A 20613-nucleotide genomic window follows, 5' to 3' on the forward strand; every position below is an offset into this window, starting at 1 on the left:
ACCACCGGCCAATTTTTATAAAATTTGCTTATTGGCTTCGTCAGAGTTTTGTCGGCACTATACCGAAAAACCCAGTCCCGTAACTATTACCGTTTTTTTTTTTGTATAACCGTTCGGAAATTACACACGAACGATCAGACACACACACATTCTGGTGTTATTAAGTTGATAGAACACTCCTTACTAATTCGTCAATGGTGAAATCGTTTACACTGTAGTTCGGCCAAAAAGTTAATTCACCTTCTTTATGGTTGATCATGGCACCAGTCATAATTGAATTGTTTTAGTTAAGCTGAATGAGAAAAGCTACGATGTCAAATAATCTACTTAAAATAACATTTTACAAAATCATCCTACAATTTTGACACGACCCTCAGACTATAAATGACATGACACGAACAAAAAAAGGAATTAAAGACTATATCATAATTACTATATTATTAATTATATATATATATTATAATTAGTATAATAGTTATTACTATATTATGGGCCTCATTGTGAAGTGAAACGTCAGAATATTAACAAAGCAAGACAACCTAGCAAGATTTCCCCACTGCGGTATTAAACTAAGCAGATTAATATAACTATAAGCCGCTTTACTAAACCACGCAAGTCGGTGGCATTAAATGCGTAACTGCGATCAACCAAATAGTTGTGCAGTTTTATTCTAATTCTCAGGAAGTTGTTTCATATTCTGGAATGAAATGATCGTGGACGACAAGCGCTAGCACTGAGCACCGCAATTCACACACCAGAGAAGTAGATAAAACAAATGGGCACCCCTTTTCACGTTCTTCATTCTGGCCTCTTCACAACTATTTTCATTCATTTAGATCAGCATGACATCACGTAGTTAAAGTCGATTTGGTTTTACATCATTTTCTTACTCCGCTCAGATTAACTAAATTACCGACATCACTACCACCGTGTGACGTGCATAAAATAGCACCATATTCATTATTCACAGACTCGTATTTAATTGTATTTCGGATTTATGTCCAGCTGGCCTATAATACAGACAAAGAAAAATCGTTAAATTTAATGTCAACAAAATTTGTTAAATCTTTACAAATGGCAGCCAAAACTAAAACTGAATGGTTAATCCCACCATCAACCATGCGAGATTTCAACTTTTATATCACATTTTTAGCAAACAAAGCTCAGTCAAATGATAACAGTCAAACATAAAATTAAAAAACCTGCACCAAACAAAAACTCAGCGAAGAATATTATAACAATGAAGAATTGTAAATGTGATGATTATTTAGCTTCGCTGAAAAATTAACATGCGACCGAAGTGTTACATTCTGAATGAAAATGGGAACTTTAAATTGTTTTAATCATTGAAATTTATGCCATTTGGTTTCTCTTTTCTGTGCAGTACGTTGGTAAATCCGCGGTGAAAAGTCGAATAGGGTATGAAGTTAAATAAAATATCATTATTTTACTCACAAAATGAAATCAATTCTATTTTGTGCAACAACCACAACACGGCGTTCATATATGACCTCAGAAAAACGCACGGAACTAAATAAATTGGCATAGCATAGCCATAAAATCTGTTAAAATTGCAGGGAAACTTCATCTGAAATACAAACAGTGTCGGATAACTCAATTTACAGGGTGGTAGTTACAATAGCTGCCTGAGATAACCCAATTTTAAGGGAATTCCAATCTAGTTCCGTGAACAATGGCGTTCAGCTTTTCACACCAATTTGAAATCCGGTTTGAAATCGAATCGCGTAGTTTAAAAAATCGTAGCATGTTGCCCGGTGATAATCACTGTATGTGACTAAAATCACACTAAAAACGTTCCTGCTCAAACAAACACAAAAACAGCAAAAAGCATAAAATCGCTGCTGGATGTTCTAAACTCAAAATTGCAAAAAAATCATCTTAAATCCTAAAAAGCTTGAGTGAAAATAATAAAACCTATAATGTCTAGACCGAGCTAACTAAACACCACATGATGCCCTTATAAGGAGCTAACTAAACGGGAGTAGCACTCTCAAGGTGCGCTCCCAATAAATTGTCGCTGCTGTCGGCGCTGCCCCGACGGGAGAGCGAGCCAGGCTGACGAGAAGGAGGAGGACTGAAAAATGAGAGGAATCTGTGGCGCGAGGGTGAGGACTCGGGGGATGCGTTGTACGAGTTAGAGGAGCAGGGGGATCCTAAATCCAGCAGCGTCTCGTCCACATGATCACTGAGATTAGGGGCATTTAGTCAGTTAGGCTGGGCAGTGTTAGGTAATATAATTCGAATACATAAAAGATTGCAATCACAAAACAGGGAGTAGGGTTGGTCCTTCTGGTATTGTTAGGAACTCTAGCCAATTAACGCACCTGTTGGTCATAGTTTGGTATCCCACCGTAGACGGTAGGATTTTATCATAGCTGCGCTTCATATGGGACGATACGAGGTTATTTTGTGAGTTTGAGTGGGTTTGTCCTCCAATGTAGGGCGATCGCTGCAGGGTTAGACGTAATTAATCGAAGAGCAGGTGTTGTAAGTATTACGAAATCGAACTTTGCAACGTCACAATGTCTAACTTCATGCAACAACATATGTGTTACTAACCGGAGGGGACGGGCAGGGCGTAATTTCATTATCCTCGGATAATCTTGACAATATCCTCTGAGCTTTCTTCTTCAAATCCATGTTGTCGCAGACGGCGATTTCTTTGACGACGTGCAGAAATGTGGCTTGGCAACTGTCTGTTAGGAAAGATATGAGGTTCAAAATTATTAATTATTCAATTACTCTTAATCTTCAACACAGAATGAAAGGGGTCCACAATTATTACACTGACCAGTGACCAACCAATTTATTGTTACTGGCAATACATGTCCAAGTGACAATAAAAAGTAAGTTGAATAGAATTCAACAAATTGTTTAATCTATGCAATAATTGACAAAATATTGGAGCTTTACTATAATTTAAGAGGTTACAATTTTAGATTTTTAAAAATTGATTTCAGTAACTCTGTCCCAACACGAAAAAAAACTGCATCCGCCTTCCCTTTTATTTAGAAGTAAAAAGTAACATTTATCTGCGATGGAAATGAAGTAATCACGACGAGTAATGAACTTACTGTGATAATGCTGAGAAAGATAATCAACAACCGAAAGCGCCCTGAGCTGGCACATTGGCTCCTTCCCTTGTAAAACTCGCTGTAACTCCCTGCAAACACACGTGTAATTAATCTTATCACGTCGAAGAAATTTATTCAATAGGTAAACTTTTTCTTCAATTTACAGATTAAATCCCGTTTATGTACGTAAAATGATTTCAGCTGCCATTCTTGGTACAGTAGAACCCCGATTTACCAGTTTAAGGAAAGGAACCATGAACCATCTATTCGGGGGCGGAGGAGAAGGGGGAAGGAAATGGGTGCGGTAAATCAGGGTTTGTAGTAAATCGGAGCGCGGTAAATCGAGATTTTGGTGTAATATTAGTATTTAAGAAACTGAATTACATGTTGATAGCATGTTGGTTGAGTTGTTTGTATTGGGCAGCAAACTTCCATATCTCTGTCATGGGAGGTAGAGGCTCAATACAACTGGCTGTGGTGATCTGATCAACTATCCTCTTCTCCGGAGATACTATCGCTTCTATCTGTACTTCTCGTGTGATATCGCCTTTTGTTCGCACCGGTATATCTGTGGCAGAGATCGTGTTAATCTAGTCGGAGAGTTTTATTGGAATTCTTCCAACCACAAATCACGATGTAATTCTTATCACAAAGTAATCTTAAGGTCATTAGAACGTAATCTGTATAAAAAGGTAATGTACTATAAAGTACATACCGTTCAGTGAAATACATTTGGGAACTGCAAGTTCTGAACTGTACTCGTCTCCAAGTAAACTCTTCTTGTATTCATACTCTATCAACTCGACTAACTCCTGCAACAGCGATGCGTTATTAACATGATTAAGTTATCTTGTTCGAAATCTCCTGACCGGATCGTAGCTCCGTATAATTACAGTAAAACTGAGATTGGAACAGCATTGAACAATTCCAGACGCAGCCTAATGAGATTAAAAGTTTCTTGCTTTGGCATGGCTGCGTGTAGAAAACACCTGGATCAACAGCATGAATTCCACGATTGCACAAATATAACTGTACGTGCCATAATGCTATTTAGCAGAAAAATCCGATTTGGCGGTGGCGCGCGCTGTAAACATCCAATTCGCGTGTTGTGATTCAGTGATTGTCAAGGTTTATTTGGATAATGTTTCCGCCTTGGCCGAAATACGCCACGGAGTAGCGTATTGGGACACACGATGCATGGCATCTTTGAATCTAAGAAATGATGCAATAACGTTACTTGAAACCGTATAAAACCAGTTAGTTATGTACCCGGCCCCGGGTCAGGATAATTGATATTGATATGTTAAGTTCTACCACATGTAACAACGTCGTGTGTGAGCCTTAGGCGGTAAACACACTTAAGAACACTTAGGAACACTTAACAATTCGACAAATTAGACAGCATAAAACATTATGGCACATTTTAGTAAGTCACGAAATTCCTTTGATCTTAATAAAGTAGTCTAAGATCCAAGTCTTGTAATAATTGAATAATATTGCTTTAAAGGTCTACTTTAATGGGGTTTACTTTAAATACACATTTCTGATTGGTAACCGTGGTAATGTCTAAATGGACACATTTGGGTACGGGTCCGGTGTGGTAATAGCACAGGCAGCCTCTGTGGCGCGCGTGTGTATACTATATTATAATACAGCTGTTTCTCAATCATCTACATTTAAAAAATTAAATTCCTTTAAATCGATGAAATTTAATACACTTTACAAAAACGACGAGTGTCCTGTGTAAATTAATGAATAGCAGGAACTGGAAGATATATTTAGAAACATTTGGGACATACTTAGAGCAGATTCGTATGACGTATAGTTACTGTGTGTTTAGTTTACAGAGCATACCATAAAGACACCAGCTGTAATCATACTGATTAACCTAATATTAGCGGGTGAAATTTAGTGCCCAGCATTAACTAACTTACTATAAACAGTTCGGGATCAGCAGGTTAAGAATTGGCTAAATGGTAACAAGTATTTGTGCTATTCATGATCATGGTATGTCATTGACTGCCTGTTAATCTAACCACACCAAGTTAATTACCAGTTAACTCCCAACGAAATGATTATGAAGCGCTGCTATTTAAGCACTTGACAACCCTGCGCCCATCGCACATACCAGGCATACCTTAAAACTCATCCCATAGAAGCTCCCAAAGCCCCCTGTTTAAATATCTCAAGTTACAATGAGTCCCAGTAGCTGCCCGAGCAACAAGTCCTTCCCAGTTTAATTCAATTAACTCTCTATCAGTACTAAAGGGTCAGGAAACCTTAGAGCGTGTGGGAGCTGTTGGACAATCTAACAGTCTGTTAGTAGGTCATTAGTAGGTCATTAGTAGGTAATTAGTAGGTAATCAGAACAGATACTGTATCTACGTCTGTCTAGATACCAGGCTGAACTTAATTACAATGTATCATGATCTCGCTTTAAATTATCTGGGAGCATGCCACTGTTCTTTTGTGTTTGATAACCTATGGAACAGTTGTAACACAGTAACACAGTTGTACAGAGAGGACCGGTTAAAATATCGTTGAAAGATTTGGTTAAATAATGGTAAACAGTGATATAGTAAACTGTGTAGTAATTTGTGAACAGTTCTCTCAGGAAAAGGTAAGCTAGTACAGTATATCTCACTAGATTAGTGCTCCATAACACCTAAGTATTCCTTATTTGTAAATATTGTCGTAAAAATTAAGTCACTTTTCCATATTTTGACCAATACATAGACTCTAAGTATGATCCCAAAGTTGCAAAATTCGAGTAACTCACCAATTGGTCCACTTTGGCAAACGTCAAACACTACCAAGAGACAAAACAGCAGGTTGCAGCAAAAAATAGAGGGTACATACGTTAAAAAGGGGGTTGAGCGAGAGATATGAGAAAGAAGCAATCAGACCATATAAGGGTGGAGGGAGTCATTGAACACCAGTAAAAGAATGGTGGTCTGACATTACAAGCATCGCAACCATCCTTAGAGGTAAGAATATAGAACAATTTGTTGGCAGTAGTGGGCACTACAATTATGAAATGAAGTGGTACTTTGAAATAATTACCTAGTCTTTACTTCTCTGCGAGCTTTAGAATTCGTGATTGTGCGAATGAGTGTTGGAATGAACATAATTATTGATATTAGAATGTTGGAACCAATCTTGAGACCTGATTCATGGCACGTGAGTTAGAAGAAGTATGTAATAATATTGCCCAGTTTTAATTTAAATAATTGCTTCACGCTATGCTGCTATCATTAATTATTCTCCAGTGTGATTGCTTGATAATGAGAACAATACTAAAAATTATCGCTTTAGACAAAGTTAGCCCTCCGACAAACTTGAAAAGTTTGTGTTTCTACATTTTACAGTTTTTTGTATGCATTAAGACAAGAGCTCTTTAATTGCTCTGCATGATAAAATTTCGAATGAAAGAAAACAAGTAGAGTTAGTTTGCATTGGGCAGCTGCTGCTTCTCACTAACATTTCTGCGAACTTTGTCAATACATAACATTCCAGCGAACTTCACGAGTCGGGAAAACTTTGAGACTTTTAAAAGGGTGGAGCAGAGTTTTACGACTGATTGGTTGCTTGCGATAGTGGACATCTATCATTCAATATTCATCATAATTTTATATTCACGAGGTAAATTCCTGCACAGTAAATTATGCGCATAAAACGGGGCAATATGAATTATGAAAGCAGACAGCTTGGCGTGAACATGAGATAGATTGCACGGTTTAGATACTCCTCCCCTTCAATTCTAGAGCTGTTCTAGTGTAATTCTAGTGCAGTTCTAGTGTAATTCTAGTGCAGTTATAGTGTAATTCTAGTGCAGTTTTGGACTCCTTTAACCCAAACTTACTGAAAACACCAGGACACTTCACTCTTGACTTGTGTCCCAGTGTGTACTGTGAGGCCAGCCTCAGGGGTGCAGCATGACAAACATCTACAGCACGGTGGGTCACGTGCTACTGTCAAGATCACATGTTACTGTCAGGTCCTTATTCACTAGTAACAAGTTAACATTATGTGGCCATAATAATATGTGAATGTCATCAGATTATCCTCCAGCAGATCAGTACAAACCAAATCTGGTTGCTAATTACTGTCATGAGTATGGTACATTGCACGTGTACTATTTAAGGGTCTCTACGAAATGGTAACAAATAGAATGGACACACAGCAGACTTGAGAACACGACACGTTTAGCCGACCCCCTACCGACCTGTCATTGCAAGGTAAAGGGCTGGGGTTGCTTGTCATTGCAAGCATGATACAGGGTAAAGGGGTTGCTTGATTAAGGCTGGGCGAGAGATAATGTTCACTTCAGTGCTAGTTTTAAATGGCTCACAAACTGGCTAACGTCTTAATCAGCAAAATCATGAGATAATCATCTAATCACTATTGCTAACCTTGTAAAGCTCGTGGACGACAGTGCCTTGGCAGGCAAGCGAGGACTCCATGAGTTTCACAATCAGTGTCCTCTTATATTGAACCTCCATTTTGAAGTAGTTGGAGCCCTGTCGTAGCAGGTAGCATACCACTGGAATTATCTGAAACGTTAACAGGGTTTGTTAGTTGTTAATTTGATCGGGGGAGCCAATGAACTTAAATGGCATACATTTTTATGAAGAAAATGGAAAAACTTTTGAGTAAATAGACATTTATGCCATTTCAGGTTATTGGCTCCCCCATTTGACCGCTTTCCAACTGTTGGTGGTGGTTTAGAACATGTGAGATGCATATCATATAACGTGTAAATTGTGTTCAACATCTTGAATAGTGTTTCATTTGCATTCTAACACAATAAGTATAATCTAAAAATTCAAAAATTCTTGTAGTTTAGCACTGGCTGCTTGGCGGTCAACACAGTCTAACTTTGTTTATACTTTCTTACTTTATATTTTTCTAGAGTGAATAAGTATAATAAAACTTTGAAATCTGTAGAAATCGTATATAATATTGCTCGCTATTTCCGGCGGTCGTCATGAAGGGAGGCCTATATTTTAGACCCCAAGATCCCACACGTATGACATAATAAAGATATTCACAGGTTTAAATCTAAAACTGAGTAGAAGCCGGAAGTATCTTATACAGTTATAATTTCAAGAGAGACGTTTTAGGTAACATAACGTAATCGAAATCGTGGACTACAATAATTAACATCGCCAATACCAAATTGTCACCTGGACCCGCATCATGATCAATTATAGCGAGCGTGTTTTTATGATTGGTAACCAAATTGAAAGGATCAATGAAGTCCCTGTAAAGTGTAAATGATAACGGATAATTTTGATGTTCAGGCATAGAGTCCCTGTAATATACAACTTACAATGGTAAAGTACAAAGTGTCTGTATAAGATATCTCTGTGATAAAGTCATGTGTACTCCCAGGGGGACACCTTGTCTCATACACTACCTCGCAATTGTGTTATCAATGTTTTAGGTTGCTCAGAGTACGGTATCATAGTCTTTTGACTTTCGATGTGAGCAAAGCAAGTGAGTTTATTTTTCTATTTTTTTATCGACGATGGGTGAATCATCCACAAATCTTCGGAAACACTGACGTCTAACGCGACGATCGTTTCGAGTAGGATTGGTTCCTGAGCGATTTCTTAACAATTGAAGCTCACGAAATGCGAGACACCCCTTACTGGTCCTTACCTTTTACTGTGACAACAGTCGTAAGTCGATTTACATTTTGTTGCTCTCTTATCAGCTGTAACAACTTGCGATAAGAATTAGAAGTCACCAGTGTGATCGTTGTGTAGCATGTATTATATATAAACTGTAAATTGGACTAAGCACAAAGTTGCACAACCATACTCACTGTTCAACTCATGACCCTGATTACTATGATCCATTCAATGTCAAGCATGCAGAATAGGTAGCGAGGGCTGAATCAGTGTTTTCAATGAAATTTGCCAAAAACTAAGAAATTACTGCGGAGGAAGGAGAGGTTCTAAGAAGCTCTGGAAGGAGTTGGGAACAGTGGAACACAGAGCCTCATTCACAGTATTCAGAACTTTTTAAAGTGGTTAGCTCTGACAGTGTGTCTAGATACAAGACAAGACCACGTGATATAGGCGTGTACAATCTCTAGTACAGTGTAGCAGTCCCGCCTGATAAAACTTAAACTTCTCCACATTATTCGCCTAACAGTTTACATTTGCCTTTACGGGTTTTTGGTTATTGCGGGGCGGGCACAGTTCACTGTGCATTACTCATTTACTCGCAATATTTTACAGACGGAGCCAACATTTCATCCGATTTTAAAAGTATCCGTCAATGATTTATGTACTCCAGTACTCTGTAAAATCAAAAAAGGTTTTTGACGAACAACAACAAAAAACCTAGACCCCTTAAAAAACAAAATCCCTAACTGTGTAGCTTTACCAGACCCTCTACTGTACCATATATATTCTATAATTCCGGGACTATAAAATAATCTGTAGGAAGAATTAGAGAGAACCACCCCGTGCATGTTGACTTGTATACCACCCCTTCAACACTTTCCAAAACAGTACAGCTGTAATTCCCACACTGAAGCCACACTAAGTACAGAGTGACAACTATTGGGTTATATCCAGGAACTGACGGTAACTGGCTCGTGCAGCTAATATCGTTTGTAAACTCAGGAGAAATGTTTAGAGGTAAACCAACCGTGTACTCAACGTGTGTCGTGTGTGTAGTGGAATTGTGGAAACAAGTGGAATTGTTAAATGTATCGGTGTGTAGTATCTCTAGATACATGACATGACCACGTGATATCGGCGTGTAGAATCTCTAGATACAAGACAATACAGTTAAACTTGCTGTTGTTAAACCAGTTTCCTAACTTTGAACTGCTTTATATCATGTTGTTACGATATTTTTAACATTCTGTCGTCAGCGACTGTTTTGTTTACAGCTATAGACTATAGTGCTTATAGATATTGGGATAATTGTAGCCTTGATAGACCTTTAATAATTGTACACCGAACAGTGAACATCGAATATGGGTGCTGTTATGTTGTAGTGTGATAATAGTACTGCTGTACCCTGAAGTAACACTCTACAGGCGTAATAAGATGATAACACATAATGATGATAACACATGATAAGAACACAATTTTATATCAGAGAGCTGATAGATAAGGGACCATAATGTTTTGCAGATAAGGAACTATATATTTTATAAGTATAGGGCGTATTGTACTGATAAGGACAGTTACTGAGTTACACTTTGAGGACTGATAAGGTATAAACACATTGTGTGTTTACTGTATTCTTGCTCAACTGTTGATAGAAGGTGATCAATCAATTTAAATCTTTACATTTCATTGGACTGCACTGGCACGTGCATTCCGCCTTTCTGAATCAGTCGACTTTTAATAAACTCGGAGATGCTTGATCAAGGTGTCGGGTATACTTTTTATCTGGTACAAGGCCTGATTGTCTGGATATCAATCACAGTGTAGCAGTGCAGAATGTTGGCATCTAATAGATTTGCGATCTATTTGTCAAGTTCTGGTGCTTAATCATAAGGTGAACATAACACACATAACCCCGGCATGCGCAGGGATTATATTTCAATTTTTCCCGCGACGCGCGGGAAAAATTTATAATAATTTCGAGTGCGAAGCACGAGGGATTATTATGAAAATAACCCCGACGTGCTTTAGCACGAGGGGTTATTTTAATATAACTTAAGCGTGCCGGTGTTATGTGTTATAAACCCCTCCGGGTTAGTGCTAGGACCAACAAATTTGACATTTTACTCTTAATTCTAGCCATATGAGATCAGTATGAAAAATATGAAATGGAATTGGGGACTACCAAATTGAAATAAATACAACTAAGGTACTATGACATTTGAAATTGGCGTTATATCTAAACATTATTCCTCAGTCAGAAGTACGTTGAATGAATATGAATATCGACATAAAGGGGCGTCGAGTTAAGCCTGGCAAGCGATAAAAGGTGGAGCTAATAATGATATCGTGTCATGAAGTTCATCAAAGTAGACGACTATAATACATGGCTTATATCAAACACGACAAAATTAACCGGACAAAATCAAATGTAACCGTCGAGACAAGTTCTGGAACTGGTCCTATTAATGTAAGAGTTTAAGTAATGTAAGCAGTGTGCTGGAGTTTTGCCAGCGCCTGCAATTAGACCGATACGTAGATCAAGTGTATTTATAGTTCTTACGTTAAGCCATAGGTCACGTGACATTTTTTACCAATGCGCGTCGTAGTAGTTAGTCACGTGATACACGTCATCAAAACACGTGACAGTGCGCAGTTGAAATTCTCATGGAATATCAAAACAAAACAAATCTTGTTGAGCCAAATTAGCGGGGCGGGATTATAGAAGTTGTGCCGGGGTTATTTATTCAGCGGGAAAAAACTAACAGCGGGAGGCGGGATTATCAGAATCTATTTAGCGGGAGCCGGGATTATCATAATCTTATTCTATCCCGGAGGGGTTTATAAGGTAGTAGTAGTAATTCACAATCATACCTATTAAGTGCAACAGGTGACTTACTTTGATATTTCAGTGACAACCGTCTTTGTACGAGTTGGAATCCACCTTTACAAATTGTGGATTTCAAATTTACATTGTACAGCAATTTAAAGCTTAACAAAATCTATTTCTGCCTACATTTTCTTGGAAGATAGCTTGGTACTATGAATACACAACTTTGCACATTAGTTAGCCAATCAACATTATAATTAACGACCAACGGCTGCTTTTTTATCCATAGGTTACAACTATGAAGTTGAACTATTTTGTAAACTAGGATGGCTTCCAATTTTAGCATCAGCCACACAATATTCAGCTTTCTACACCAACATCTTGAGCTTTTTAACGTGTACGAACAAGTCCAATATAATGGTGCGAGATGGTGCACTGTTCATTCTGCAGACTAATGTTGATTAACACGTAATTGTACGCTCTCAGACTAATGCTATGTGATCACACACCATGACACCATGACATAAACCTGCTAAAACCAGGATCAAAGTGATCAACAATTTAAAATCCTACAATTACATCAGAATATCGAGCACGTGATACGGCTGGGTTCCTCTAATTGGTGCCCAGAGTTTTCCTTGTATTGCAACACCTAATTATCACAGGCATGGAAACTAGATATTGCACCTCCTCATAACTTAATCAATCTTAATTACTCTATTGTGGCACTAAGGTTTGACATTGTGTTTTATACTGTTATAATGATAAAGCGACTGAAAGGTGGGGCGGGAAGACTCCTTCATAAACTCAGGAAATACTTGTTGTGGTTGTTACCAAGGGACAAATTACATTACACTTGACTGTAACAACACATAATATATTGATATATTTGAGACTCGAAATAGGAGGGCAAACGAATCGTTGTACATGGTATGGTTATAGAAAGAACAATCCTCGGTGCCAAATTAGAATAAAGAATTCACCAACATTCATTATTCTAATGTGCCCGCTCATTTCGAGTGTTTCACTCCTTTGAAATATAATGCTCCTGCTTGTTTGCAGTTGAGCACCAAGCTACAACTAATTATTAATACATTATCAAAACTAAGTTTCTGGCAGGATTTGTTAAAACGTCTGCATGGTATGGTCATACCACTTACCAATTACCATACCGGGATTATTACGACGGGTTTATTAACGACCGGTTAAAATATGGTTCGGGAAAAATATGGCGAAATTGCTCAAAACCCACCACATTTTCCCGGTCGCCATTTTACCGGTGTCCAACCTTTCAATTTTAGATTCAAAAATTTAGTCTCAGATGTAAATTTCCTTATTAGAGATACGGGTATCGGCCTTACAAAATGACAGGCCTCACAAAATGACAGCCCACATAGACCATGCTGTAGCTTAGGTTCCCTATACATTGAACCCTATTCCTTTTACTGTATGAAAGAAAAAGCATTAATTAACACTTCCCAAGGAATGATAATGACATAGAATCTATATTTCTTACATAAATATGGACGTTTTTGCTGTTCAGTCATTGCCCCGCCTAACTGTTACCCAGAATGGAGACCAAAGTTTAGAATTTAACCCCAGAAAACCAGGTACTACCATGACTTATGTCAATCAAAGACTACTCTGGTCAAATAAAAAAACTGATTTAGTGACTTTGGTAGAAGAAATGACAAAAAAATGACCTAGCCTCACAAAATGACAGTGTTATGCCTCACAAAATGACAGTTTTATTTTATGATACAAAGATGGCATATTTATATTGGATGCCCCTTGCCTAATTATTGGTATTCTTAAACCCAGTAAGCTTATGATGAGCCTAAATGTGTTTGTTTGATCATAAATTTTGATCAAAATGCCTCACAAAATGACACCGAAAAGCCTTACAAAATGACAATGTTTCAGATTGAATTACTTTCATCATCTAAAATGGATCAGAAACAGTCAACACAAGAAGGAGTTAAAAATAATCATAATCTGACAGTTAACAATCAAGTAGCATTAAAAAAGTGCAGTTCTGATATCAAAACTTTGATTTCAAACTCTGAATTCAAAACTCAACGAAATAAAGCTTCTATTTTGTGAAAGCAGAGAGTAATAACAACTCCTAAAACATGTCAAACGTTAACTAAACACTGAAAAGTGATCTATCCAGCCATAGAAAATATCAAATATAACCAAATACTGTGTTCAAGTATGAAAACAAAAAATGATTTTTACGCCTCACAAAATGACATTTTTTAAATTTTTTCAAAGTACAAAAAATGTTCCTTTTTTAATATATTCTGGTAAAAACAGAACTGGTATAATATAAACAACATATATATCTAACAGTAAGACACGTGAAAGAATAATGAAACTTTTTCCCAAATCGGATTTGAAGTGATGCCGTTTTGGGTTGTCATTTTGTAAGGCACTATCTCACGCGAAATTGCCCAACTTTTTTAATCATCCTTTTTCCTGTAAAAGCTATTCTAATCTTCAATCTATTATATTTATCTAACTGTCCTAGGTGAAATCAAATTTCTATAAGCTGCTGTTAAAAAATGACAGCCGTGACGAAATTGTCATTTTGTAAGGCATGTTTTTTTGGAAGATTTCAAAGATGACAATTTTTATCGCAAAATTTACGGTTTTTCAATCAAATCAACCCCCGGGAAGAAGAATATACCTGTTGAACTACCTATCTGGATAATAAAACATGAACAAAACTCATTTTTGTGCATTTCAGAGCCATCTCCTTTTTCGTGTCATTTTGTAAGGCCGATACCCGTAAGCAAGTTTAGAAATTTTCGCATTGCTAAAACTTGTGAAACAAGTCGAATTATCAATAATTGTTGAAAGTAGACAGAAATAATGACTCGTGGTTAATCAAACTAGATGGAAAATAATTTTTAACATTTGAAGCGTAACAACCAGATCGATATTAAGATAAAGGGAGAGCTGTTTAGTCTTCCAATAAGTTGTAATCATCTTCGTTATCTTCATCTGGATCATCCCTTTCATCAGTTTTAATTAATTCAAGTTTTAATTTAACTGTTACTTTTACTTTGAGTCCTATTTCATTATGTAGAGATAGTCAATACCTAAGAAATTAAAAATTGGCCGATTTAAATCAAATTTGACAATAAGGATATATGACAAGAATTGGGCAAAAAGGTGAATTTTTTGCAATTTTAGCCAAATGAAGTCGAAAAACCTACAAGTGTCCCAATAGTCTTCTTTAGTGAATATAAGACAACGATTAAAATATGAGCACCCATACCCCTTGGGAACCCTAAAAGCTGAGTAGGCGGGTTTATTAACGACCGGTGAAAATGTGGTTCGGGAAAAATATGGCGAAATTACCCTAAACCCACCACTTTATCCCGGTCATAATAATCCCGAGTAAGGTAGTCCATTACCCGTGCGGGATCATTCATTTGGAAACGTGTTATAGGACCGTCCTTACAACTTTATGTCTGTATTTGTAACTTGAAATTCAAAACCACTTACATGACCTTTTGAAGACACTCGACATCCAAATATGATTACTGATTAAAGGGGCAGAGTGTGAACGAGACAGTAAATATTATAACATATTCAAAAAGTTCACTTGATTGTCTGATCCTTTGAGTGGCGGGTTAACCGGAGATGACTGATAGGGACATTGATCACGTGACACGTGTCACTGGAAATTACGAGTCTACCTTTGAAGGTGGGAATATTTGACAGGAAGGGTGTTCGGACTACATATAATCTTGACACGAACATGTACCACGATTTATACGTGTCTCGCCTATAATTATCATAAATTGTATACCCTTATCAAATTTGACCCAAATAAAACACACAGTTTTGATAAGAGATCTCCAGCAGTGGACTGAGATACAGGCGCGACATATTCATAATCATGACAAATTCCGAGTAGCAGTCCTGAAGTGCTAAAGTAGCAGGACTAGTCTAAATTAAACAGGTCACGGCGAGACAAATATGAACTTTGTGAGGCTTTAAGATGTTGACACAAAGTGACGATTTTGTTTGGGAGATTAAACATAACAACTGATAACAAGCATGCGACAAAGGATAGCAGTCAACAGACTGAGACAGAGGTTCAATATTGTGAGAAATTTCTTGAGAAAGAATAACAACGTTCAATTACGTGCCTAAGTTCAGTTTGATAAACAACTAAACGTGCCTAAGTTCAGTTTGATACACAACTAAATGTTTCAGTTATTCACTTATCGCTATTCACTTATCGCTACTACTATACTAACATTGTGCGCGAAGGGTTTTGGTTTGTTGAGAGGAAGTTAATTTTAGGCGACCTATCTGTTCTTCTATTCCGGATTGAGAGGGTACGTCGGTAGGATATAGTTCGAGAGGACAAGTGATAAAAGTTTGATAAATAAGGCGAGTTGAATGAACGACCAAAGCGAGACGATATATAAAGCGAGACGATATATATAATATGTGTATGTATGTATATATATATCCGTACCATTTTACTGACACCACGGCATCAACTTTAACACGACTTTCCGCAAAAACCGTAAAAGATATACAACTTAAACTTTTTTGAATGGCTCAAAATATGCTTTAATGGCCTTCAAATTGGCATGAAAAAATAAAAATTGGCCAAGGAATAAGAATTTTAGTGCCAAAAATTTGGACCATAAAATCAGGAACAACACTATATCCGATATATGGTCCGATAGTTTCATTGCGTCTTAATATTAAACGTGGGAAAGAATAAGGTTTACCTTTGTGGAGAGTGATGATGATTTCTTTGCCAACTTATCAAAGAGAGACACAGCGATATGTCTGCTGACCAGGGGTCCTTCAAAGGTTACAGCTGTGGATACTGTTAAGGAAAATAGTTCTTGTGATAGTTTGGATAACTGTAGGTTTTTAAGAGGTTTTGTAGTAGTTTTGTAGTGGTTTCTAGAGGGCTCTTTAGAGGTTCTCTTTAAGGTTTTCAACTAAAGTAAGGATCAATACACAGCGCCAGTAAGTGACAGGGGTGACAACATTTATCAACATTTAACGATATATATTGTGATCCCAACAACAATAAGATGTGAAATGGTACTTATTAATGTTTTGATACACACACTCACATCTCACTTATTATAATATGGGTGTCTACATTATGCTACATACTGCAGTCTTATATATTATTAATCTTTTACTTCATACTATACTTTTGGTGACACATATTTCATAACGCACGAGGAGGGCTCTTGCTTGTAACCAGACAATATTAACTCTCACTAAGATAAGATGCACTCTCTCTCTCTCTCTCTCTCTCTCTCTCTCTCTCTCTCTCTCTCTCTCTCTCTCTCTCTCTCTCTCTCTCTCTCTCTCTCTCTCTCTCTCTCTCTCTCTCTCTCTCTCTCTCTCTCTCTCTCTCTCTCTCTCTCTCTCTCTCTCTCTCTCTCTCTCTCTCTCTCTCTCTCTCTCTCTCTCTCTCTCTCTCTCTCTCTCTCTCTCTCTCTCTCTCTCTCTCTCTCTCTCTCTCTCTCTCCACCGTAATACTAGTCGTTATAACGAGATCAGATTACAGGAAATCAGTGCTCAATACGTCATCATAATATGTTTCTGATATAATATGTTTCTGAGAAAACCTTCTTATATACAACAAAAAAAGGAGCAACTGATTGTAAACCGAGACGGTGCCCGGGTGGTTCTAATGACCAATTTAAATCTTAACAAATATATTATAAAAACTATTTCTCTTCTAATGTGAGATGTATCAGTGTCAGGGATTCACCGTATTTGTGTTTGATGTTGGAGATACGGTACTTGATAAGTATTGTACCTAGCACTGTGCACTGCGCAATACTGCAATCTTATTAATACACGATTATACACAATATATTATTATACATGCCTGATACGGTGCGTTAGGTGGATTTTTACCTAACATTTTGGCAAAACTCTGTTTAAATGTGCATACTATTAACCAACAAAGTAGACATAATAATAATAATATATTAGTAATTATAAAGACAGAGACTAGTCTAGTTACAGGGTGTAATACTGGGTCAAGGAAGGTGTTAACTGTTAAACAAACATATCAGGTGTGAACTGTGGGCTGGGTGTGTCAATATCACAATATATTCTACATTCTACACCCATTTTTTATTTACCACTGATAACTTTTCACTCTCGGGTGCGTGATTTTGAGTTTTCAGTCAAAGATCAATTATTATGTTCGTAATACACTCACGTAATATTTTTATTGAAAAAATAGGGAATTCTTAACGGTACTATAACAGTTGAAAAGAGGTACTTCATGATAGAAATGGAAAAATAGTATTAAAGCCTCCATACATTATGGCGTATTTAAATAAGCTATGTTATGTAACGGACGAAGTAACGAAGTAAGTATGGGTTACAACGTGTGCTAAGTACGCTAAAACACACATGTTATTTAAACGTTTAGATGGTACAATGTAGCAAACTATGCTAACAATGTGAGCGATGCCTCACCACTGGAGAGGCCCTCTCATCACTTGTACTCTTAAATCGCACTAAAATACAACTAAATGTTTAAAGATTGCAGCGTAAAAGGATACATGAAAGTTTGTGTAGAGATTCCTGGTTTGGCGCTACTCCATCGTCCACAGTACACTTGTTGAGAATAGACGACTGAAATTAGTTGGTAATTAGTAGTAGTAGTAGTGTTACGTGATAAATTGTGTCATCGTCAGTTATTGGCTTCAGGCTAAAGTCCGGGCTTAAATTCTGATGAACCATAAAAACTCTGTTATCTTGCTATTTGATGCGTCATGATATAAGTGACCCTCATAGTCACCGACTCGTGCAGATTGGTCCGGATTATTAAAAATATACTACCACAAACTTAGATCACAGCTATTAATGCGAATACTATTGTTTTGATAAAATGGAGAACGAACAGGGCTACAAGTTCCACAACTAAATGAACTATAAGTTGAAAAAAATCCTACATTTTTAGAACCGAGAATCACGCTATCTGAATCTGGAGAATTCACGGCCTCCCCATCGAACTCAATATTCCGGATATCACTGCGCAACTTGCGTTGAGTACGCTTTGTACTAAGTCGATTTTTAAAGGACTTTAAAGTTCCTGAGAATGATTTCTTCCTGTACACTCCCTTCAAATTCACGGGATCAAGGTTGTTTGAACATTTCGATATACGAAGTCGAACAGTGCTCTCCTCTTCTATAGAATTTTTCTTGGCAAGAAAAGTCCTTGAAGATTCAGCTGGGTCAATACTTTCTTCGTCTATAGAGTTTTTCTTGGCAAGGAGATTCCTTGAAGATTCAGCTGGGTCAGTACTTTCTTCGTCTATAGAGTTTTTCTTGGCAAGGAGATTTCTTGGTCCATCAATTTCCACTGTTAGACCTGATCCATTCTTAGACGACCTAAGATTGACTTTCTTAAAACTAAGCGTTTTAGAACGGGTCACTTTGTTTCTCACATTTTTCTTCGTTCTAGAAGGTCCGATAGTGTTGGATTTTGCTCCACTTTGATGCACAACCTCCAATCTTTTCATAGTATTCCCATGTTTTCCAATGATACTCTGATTACAGCTTCCACTCCTACTTCTCTGTACCATCTCCACTTCTACCTTATTCATCACATCACCAATACTGTTCTTTCTGATGAACTCAGGATGAACATCAGGATGGATTGACTCAACAACGCTGGCTGCAAACTCAAACTTTCTAACCAAATCTTTTACCCTGTCCTCAGTATCTGTCATTACACAATAAGCAAATCACGACACTGACAGCAATACAGACGAAAGGTAAGAAAACAACGAATACTGAGTGCCCGTACACTGTCTGTATCCAACTAGTACAATACAGCCCGTGTATACTCAGCTCAACAAGTACTCACAGGCAACATTCAGTTACTGTATCTGACAAGAATGTGACTGTATTGCGGAAACTTAATCTATGGGCGAGAAATTTGTTGCTTTTCACGATCATTTGCATATAATATGTAAATCGTAATTGTAGCATTAATTATCACATATATAATATATTGTGCACTATTTCTATTGGTTAACCCATACTTGGGATTAATTATTTAAAATATTCTTAGACTGATTTTTAACTTTACGGTAGGGAGTGCTTTTTAAAAGTATAGTGAATTGAATATTGAATATAAATATAAAATCATACGTAAAAACATTATATAAATTATGATAATTGGTATTGATTTTTTGTTTTGTTTTTGTTGCCCGGACAGTGCCAGTAGTTCTAATGACCAATTTACAAAAAGTTATATCCATAACAATATTATATTTAAAGAACTGCATCCCAATTTAAGTGTTAGAAACTTCAGCTCTTGACTCAACTTATGAAACGAATTAAGAATATCAATCTTAGATTCTGAAATCTATTCAGTTTTTTTTGTAGAAATAATACTGCGAAGAAAGCACATGTTTCAGCATGTTACGTGACGTAAATTTTTATTTTTTCTGTTAAAATCAATCATAATATACTATTGTTCGGATATGGAAAGAGTCACTGCTAGCAGTACCAAAAGAAGGAGAAACCATTGGGTTGTTTATTTCACTGAATACATAATAGTATAGATTGGAAAATGCATCTAAGCAGTATGAAAACTTGTTGAAAATCCTTACTTGATTCCAGTATCTAATCTTTTGCAGGATCAATGACATTGTCCTATGAACCTGGTAAATGTTTAGTCAGTGTTGTTGAGTCGAATTTGTATTTTTAAAGTTCAGAAAAACGTTTCTAGTGCTAAAAATAAATGTACTCAAATCATTCTTTGAAGGAGTTTTCTGCCTTTTAAATTGCAAAACGCTTTCCATCATTTTTATAAATGTGAGGTGACTGGGGTTTTTGGTAATGATTTGAAACATTCCATGACTGTTATTCAAATAAACGGTTGCAAAGGTCAGAGAACTAAAAGAGTCAAAGCGTATCTCCCCTTTGTTGACGTTTTAAGATCAGATTGCCAAAATTTGCTCTTGTGGAGAAAATGATCACATAAAATGAGATGAACTTAAAAATAAGGTCTTTGACTTCAAGCAGG

General features: G+C 37.0%; 1 protein-coding gene across 1 annotated transcript; it reads right to left on the reverse strand.

Annotated features, from left to right (window-relative positions):
• Positions 1-1200: 1200 nt before the first annotated feature.
• Positions 1201-20244, reverse strand: LOC134816762 (uncharacterized). The gene is made up of 10 exons (XM_063825753.1): positions 20198-20244; positions 18137-18209; positions 16319-16410; positions 7508-7648; positions 3811-3907; positions 3480-3663; positions 3096-3184; positions 2581-2717; positions 2346-2470; positions 1201-2206 (listed from the first exon to the last, which is right to left on the reverse strand). Exons 1-10 carry the CDS (start codon positions 20234-20236, stop codon positions 1993-1995), a joined length of 1191 nt encoding a protein of 396 aa, XP_063681823.1. The 5' UTR covers positions 20237-20244; the 3' UTR covers positions 1201-1992.
• Between the last annotated feature and the right edge of the window lie 369 nt (positions 20245-20613).

Source organism: Bolinopsis microptera, chromosome 6 (genome assembly GCF_026151205.1).
Source record: "Bolinopsis microptera isolate Bmic1 chromosome 6, MBARI_Bmic_1.0, whole genome shotgun sequence".
Lineage (NCBI taxonomy): Eukaryota > Metazoa > Ctenophora > Tentaculata > Lobata > Bolinopsidae > Bolinopsis > Bolinopsis microptera.